This window comes from Ictalurus punctatus, chromosome 18 (assembly GCF_001660625.3).
Source record: "Ictalurus punctatus breed USDA103 chromosome 18, Coco_2.0, whole genome shotgun sequence".
NCBI classification, from domain to species: Eukaryota; Metazoa; Chordata; class Actinopteri; order Siluriformes; family Ictaluridae; genus Ictalurus; species Ictalurus punctatus.
This window is the reverse complement of record NC_030433.2, coordinates 8122800-8130000: the sequence shown is the minus strand read 5'-3', so window position 1 is coordinate 8130000 and position 7201 is coordinate 8122800. Positions and strand designations below refer to the sequence as shown.

Below are 7201 nucleotides of genomic sequence, written 5' to 3'. Positions count from 1 at the left end.
TCGACTCAGCAGCCTGTTGATAGTGCATAGCCAGAGACGACCCGTCCTGAAACACCTCATTACACTCCAAGCACTTGAGATTTGATCGACACACCCGGGAAGCATCTTCATCTAGGGGCATGGCAGCCACTACAGGAGCCGAAGAAGGTGCCGAGATCACTGTTGTTTCACTTTTACCCTGATTTCCTGCAGAAGAGCCGTGACCTGTAGTTGAAATGGGAGCACTAGAGGTCACTGACGGGGTCAGGATCATCTGATCAGCAGGGATAGGCTTTAAGATAAGGTGGGAACACTGCATGACCACGCCTTTATCTTTGTGTCCTCTGGCATGGGATAGGAGACTGCACTTGTTGTAAAAGACCAAGTTCTTGGAGCAGTGGTTGCATGTGACTTCGATACGAACACTTCTTCTGTCATAATGTTGAGTTAGACTTTTCTCTAGAGCAAAGGAGTCACCGCACTCGAGGCATTTATAGCCACGGGATGGTAGCGAAATACATGCAGAGGAAGGAGGGCAAAGGTTGGGAACATACACTGGCACAGGGTTGATGCTGCTCAAGACCTTGTTGAAGGCCTCGACAACTGAACTCTGGGAACTGGCCAGCACTTGCACACGAGACACTTTCTTAGGAGGTTGGCTGGCCATCATGGCTTGTTTGATGGGTTGCTGGGGTTTAGACAGGACCTGGTGGAGCTCGGAGGCTGATCCAGCTTGGGGAAGGAGGTTCAGGTTGGTAAGATGGACAGTCTTTGGCACAAGTTTGGTGTTGGTGAGACTGGAAGCAGGTACCACAACGGTATTTTGCTGAATAGCATTGGCAGCTTTAAGGATGGCACTGCTGGCACTTTGAACGGACGCAGCAGGTATGACCGTGGCTTTTACTGTTGTATTGTTGGCCAATTTTAAGTTGATTACCTGGGAACCAGCAGTTTTTACTGCAGACACCGGTAGAAAGGCAGTAGCGACAGGCTTGATGGTCATTTGCTTCGTGACTTCAATGGTTGAACCTCCAGAAGTCGCCACCACTGTGGTAGGAAGTGATGTTCGGGTAGGAGATGGCAAAATAGAGTTTGATGTGGGGGAAGACAAGAAGGAAGATACTACAATGGATCCCGAGTCGATACCCTTCTTCAGACCTTCAGGGTCAAACTCCGGCAGCACCCTGGTGACAGTCCTCTTGATCTGGCCTGAAGACGTCTTGATGGTTTTAATGCGCACTTTAGGAATGACAGGGGTGGATCCCGCAGGGGATGATGGAGACCCTTTGCTGCTGTTCTCGCTGGTAACACTACAAGGACTCTCGGGCTGCTTGGAAAGCATTTTCTTGGCAAGCTCCAGGGCTGACTCTTGCTCTAGGAACTTTTCTGTCACTTTTGGACTCTCCTTAGCCTCTTTTGGAGAGTCCTGGCTATTTACAGTTGGTTCAGCAGCTGTCAAGTCCGTGCTGGACTTTTTTGCACTAAGAGCGGCTATAGCAGCAATGCAAGATGAGAGCTTGGCCGATGATTTAGCCTTGGCTTGAGACAGGTTGGTCATACTCAACCCAAGAACTGGTTCCCTTGCTTCTTTTCCATCTTGGCCATTGAGTACCTCTTTGAGTTGGTCCTCTGTTTTTCTTAGTTTTGGAGGATTAGAGGTGTTTGATTTTCCTAAACTACCATTGGTATTAGTGTTTTCAGTTTTTGAATGGTTGTAATTGCCATTAGTTCCCATTTTAGTTGGACCATTACCTGAAAGTTTAGAAGGAAGCTCCTCTCGCTTAGAGCTAAGACCTGTAAGAGGATTTGGTCTGAAACAAGGTAAATTGTTTTGCCTGTCCAAAGGGTCATCTACTTCAATCTTGTCATCATCATCAAACTCGTCAGCACTGGAAATGGGACTAAACTGGTTATACCTGGAGCCAGCCACTTCTGTATCATGATTTCCACCTTTTTGAAGCTTGTCACCATCTTTGCTGAACCTGTTGTTGGGCGACATGGCCATGAACCCGTTGTGCATTCCGTTACCAACTGAGGAATGGATATCTTTGTCTGAAAGTGAGTGATCGTTGGCATCAAGGTTTCGAACATTCTTGACAATAACGCTCACTCCGACATCTTGTGTTGAGGGAATGTGGGAGTCCTCATCGTGGTGGACGCTCTGTTTGAGCTGCGCCTCGTTGTCATCATGGCCGGATTCGATCGCGGCCTTGGGGTCGACCATATCAGGAATGTCAAATGCCGCAAGTAGATCATCAAAGTCCGGGGTTTTCATGTCACCCATGGTCTTATGAAAATGAACTAAAACCCTTTTGAAAGAAAAAAAGAGATAAAGAATAAATATAATGTTAATTTGGCGTCAAAATAATTACATCCTGCTTTAAATGATAAATCAATGACATATCAAGACACTGAATTATAAATGGACACTTTCCCTAGAGCACATACACTGCAGCAGCATATACGGATTAGTATATGCCGGGTAATTTATAATATTTTGAAAAATAACAATTTTACTGTAAAGTAGTATTTTTACCACGCAAAGTAAGACAGCGTTTAGCCGTCATGTTCAAATTGACTTTGATGGAAAGCTGAATTATTTGGAATTACAGATAAATCCATCCATTTGAACATGAAAGCCACTGCCTCTTCACTTCTGTCGAATGTTTTGTATTAGGTTTAACGTTCTGGAAATCCTAAAGACTGCCTTTAATCATAATTACATATAACTCTACACCTCTCCAGGACTTCCCAGTTCAGTAAAGACAGCAATTATAAAGGAAACATGACTGCAATCACAACACCACCTGCATTAGCATTGGGTATAGGATGTATTGCTTGCTATTATATCGTATTATACCACGGCGCTGTTGAATTCTGGATTGTGATTGGTCAGAAGGTGCTGGTTAATTTACTATGACAGCAGCTTTGACAGTAGCGCAGCTGAACATCGCAGGTTAATGCTATATTAATGCGCTCGTTTTAATATGTTATTGTTTCTTTAGTAGCGGGCTCGTTCACAGAAGACGCTCCACTTTATAAACAAATTTTAAAAATGAATAACCATTCTGTAAGGAAATGTTTATTTAACTTTTATGGAAGGAGACTCCGGTGTCAGCATTTTTGTAACAGTCCGAGGTAAAGCTGTAACTTTACATCTTCAGGACAGAGGAGTTTAGTTTGCGGTTTGTTTGTATTTTTGTCTTATTAACTTCAAGAAAGTGAAAAAAAAAGAGGCCGATGAGGGAACAACCATTTACAGCTGCTATAACGTAAGTGAGAAAAGGGGAAAAAAACGTGTTCTGTGGATGTTCCCTGACATTCAGCATAACTATAAAAGGATTGTTGGCAAATTGCTGCAGTATAAGAGGAACTAAACACTTTGTGTACTGGGGGCTGTTGTAGAAAAATAATTGCCATCGGGGTGATAACAGTAACTCTGCTTCATCATGCCACCCTGTCGTTCATTATTATCCTATCGCGGCATGATGCACAGTGTTTCATTGCCAGCTAAAATGGAATAATTGTGGCAGGCATAGCCTACTGTAACCGATAATCTACACATCGAGGTGTGTCGTTGCGAAATAATGAATACAAATTTATTGATATAGCATAAATAAAGATTAACCTAGATAGTTGAAACTGGTTTAATCCAGTCCAACTGAAGTATCCTAATGTATCATGAAGGAACACAAGCAGAGTTGGTCAAACATCCTCCAAAACAGTGTTTTCGTGATACGAAAAACGTCCTAGTATGGTGAAAAGATCAAATCCAAAAAGATGAGGATGGGCTAGTCAGGTTAGCCACCAGCGCTAATCCCACTGCTGCCTGTATTCTAGTGGTTGAGCTCACTGCAGCCAGCCTGTCCTCCATTACTGTTATTAACATCTGCACGCTCTGCACAGGCAGGGCCAAAATGGCCTTCTCCCTCCTCCTCCTCCTCTTTCTTCTTCTCCTTTTCCTTCTCCTCCATACACACATTCATCCACACTCACAAACATGTTACAAATAACAGCACAAAGGTTGTGATGGAGAAATGAGAGGCAAAAGGCTTAAAACAAGGCCTCAAAATGAGCCAGCAAGCAAAGCTATCAGAAATACCAGATGCCTCAGATCACATAAAGCAACACAACCTGACAGAATTCAGTCAGGGATCCTGACACATACACACACACACACACACACGCACACACACACGCACACACACACACACGCACACACACGCACACAGAGAGAGTAGTGAAAGCATGCAAATGAAGCACTCCTCACCCTCGCTTCCGACCATTTTTACTGCAAAACAACCTCCTTTCATCCTTCTTTCCTTCCTTCCTCCCCCTCAAACACACCACTCTCTCACCCTCTGCCACCACCAAACACCTCCCTCCCTCCTTCCCTCCTTCCTTCCTTCCTTCCTTCCATTCTTGCTTGCTTTCTCCACTGAAAAAAATCCCACTTTCCATGGGTCACATTACGCCTGACAAACAACGGCTTAGCCCGGGCAGCCACGCTGATATTGTGATATTGTGACCCAAAAAAAAAAAGAAAGAAAGATGCTAATGTGTGACTGTCCGTGAGGCTATCCGGCCCTGTCTCAAACATGCAGGGACCTGCGATGAGAAGGAGAACCGTATGAAACCCTGACATGACCCTGGGAACATGCACCGAGGCTTCTTTTGCACCCTGGTTTCTATTTTTTTTTTTGAAGCTTTGCTATCTGCCCTGTAGCACAGGGACTGCATTGTTCCTCATCTGCCTCAAACCGGTTTCAACCGGTTCCGGTCCCCTCACATAATGTGTGTGCTGCAGTGCAGCCTCACAGGACGGACACACACACACACACACACACATTTCCGTCAGACCTGGAACATTCCTGTCAAGATAGTCATGTTAGGTCAGATATATAATATATTTTTTTTACTGCCAGAAACCTTGATCATGAAACGTTGAGTCTCGATGATCCTGGTATGACCTGTAGATAGATTTAAAACCAATTACTGAAAATAAATGCTGAAATACAGGCAAATGCGTCCTTCCTGACGTCATCTACGTTAAACATGGACAGAGTTTTCCTGGCCCAAGACCTCGAGTGCTCATCTGAAGAAAGGACTAGGCCTGAAAAACAGACGTGAACGCTCGTGGACAGTGAACATGCATGCGCCAGGCTCGGGAATGGGTTTTTATGGATGGATGGATGGCGTTAAGATGGAAATGGAAGCCGAAAACAAGCCAAAAATGAAGAGCATCGTGCACTCTCTCTCTCTCTCTCTCTCTCACTAGCTCCCTGTGTGTTTCCTGAGAAAAGAAAAAAGCAGATGAAGGAGGAGTAGTAAACAGTAAACACGTCTCGGTACCTGGCCTCGTTTTTGATTCTTGCCTCTCCGTTTCTACCCCATTCTGCAGCACTGGTTTTGCTCTTCCGTTTTCCTGCTCTACCTCCCCCCTCACTCACTCACTCACTCTCTCACTCTCTCCGGTTCATGCTCCTCTCCCTTTATCCCTGCTTCGTCCCTGCTTCCTCTCCTTCCACGTCTTCTCCCAGAATGAAAGACAGAGAAAGAGAAAGAGAGAGGGGGGAGATTTTTGTCAATTAAAATCAGCTGTCTTGTCCTTCAGTCCTGGGCAACCCAAGCATCCTGTCTTCTCTAACTGAGGGAGAGAAAACAAAAGGCCATAAACACACACACACACACACACACACACACACACACACACACACACACACACACACACACACACACAAATGCAAACATGCATGAACCGGTGCCTACCCTAAATCTCTTTGCTCCCTCGTCTACTGGGAATCTTCCATGATTCCAAGATCCCTGCAAACGCTGCATCCCGATCCAGCCAGGCCCCATTCTGTTTCTGTGTGTGTGTGTTTCAGTATGTGTGTGCGAATGTGTGTTTCAGTATGTGTGTGTGTCTGTGTGTGTGTGTGTGTGTGTGTGTGTGTGTGTGTGTGTGTGTGTCTGTGTGTGTATGTGTATGTGTTTTATTATTTTGTTTTTTTATTTCTTCTCTTCCTCCTGTCCTGTGGGTCACCCTGTGCCTTCGCAGATGCAAAGGAAAAAGGGGGCAGTGTTCGACAGGCAGCTCTGGCCTTTTGTCTACGTGTGTGTGTGTGTGTGTAAGTGTGGTGTGTGTGTGTGTGTGTGTGTGTGTGTGTGTGTGTGTGTGTGTGTGCGTGTGTGTCAGAAGAGACAGTAGTGGCTTGCAAATGCACCCAGCTGTTGAAGTCAGAGAGCTGGGGAGCGACAGGAGAGGTTGGAAATAAACAAAAAAATAATAAAAGGATTAGAAGATAGGATCTTGCACACCTTCAGAGGAATTTAAAAAGAAATAAATAAATAAAAGAACAAAGGCCCGTCATCATGGCGGCTGGGGAGCTGCGACAGATCTGCAGGGGTGGGGTGTGTGTGTAATCAGGGCCTGGTCTTGAGACTGACCGAGCTGCTGGGTAATAATATATAATCACACATCAATCATTAAAGTGGGATATTTTTGTGTATTCTGAGTCAGAGGCCAAATAAAATACTGAATGATGACGATGATGACGGATTGAGAAGTCAAACACACAACGATAAATTTCAGTCATGTTTCAGGGAAAGTACACAGCAATATATCGTGAGGATAGAAAGATTAGTGTGTGTATATGTATGTATGTATGTGTGTATATATATATATATATATATATATATATATATATATATATATATATATAGATGGATATATAAGCATATACGCCATATAGAGTGGTGTCATGCTATAAAATTAAAGGTGCATCATAACAAGGAGTTGATTGGATATTAGGACATTTTATTTACTATCTTTATTACTGCACTTTTACACTTTATGCCTAAAAGTATGTGCACCTCTGGCATCACACCCGTATGTGTTTCTTCCCCAAACTGTTGCCACAAAGTCTGAAGCATACAATCGTATAGATTGTCTTCGTATGCTGAGGCATTATATACAATTTCTCTTCACTGGAACTAAGAAGCCCAAACACTGTTCCAGCACCTGTTGATGCCCCTGTGCACAAAGCGAGCTCCATGAAGATGTGGTGTGGTGTGAGAACTCGAATAAAAAAATTTTTAAACACTGCCTGGAGTGTCTTTATCCTGAAAACAAAGTTCAAAAGCTTTCTTTCAGACAGAATAAAATGCAATCTTTACATCTTTACCAACATGTCCATTCAGACAGGATAAACAGTATATTTAC

The 7201-nt window shown here is 44.0% G+C and overlaps 1 protein-coding gene across 3 annotated transcripts in view; it reads right to left on the bottom strand.

The window, feature by feature from the left end:
- The window catches only part of znf532 (zinc finger protein 532), a 15082-nt gene extending 8942 nt beyond the window's left edge, over nt 1–6140 (bottom strand). Inside the window, exons 1-3 of one of the 3 annotated variants that reach the window (XM_047162021.2) lie at nt 5749–6140; nt 5332–5626; nt 1–2288 (exon numbers count right to left, since the gene is read on the bottom strand). The exon at nt 1–2288 is cut by the window's left edge and continues 8 nt beyond it. In XM_047162021.2, the coding sequence (XP_047017977.1) occupies nt 1–2263 (2263 nt within the window). In that variant the 5' untranslated portion in view covers nt 2264–2288; nt 5332–5626; nt 5749–6140. The other 2 variants (XM_017493493.3, XM_017493490.2) reach the window with 2 other exon arrangements.
- Between the last annotated feature and the right edge of the window lie 1061 nt (nt 6141–7201).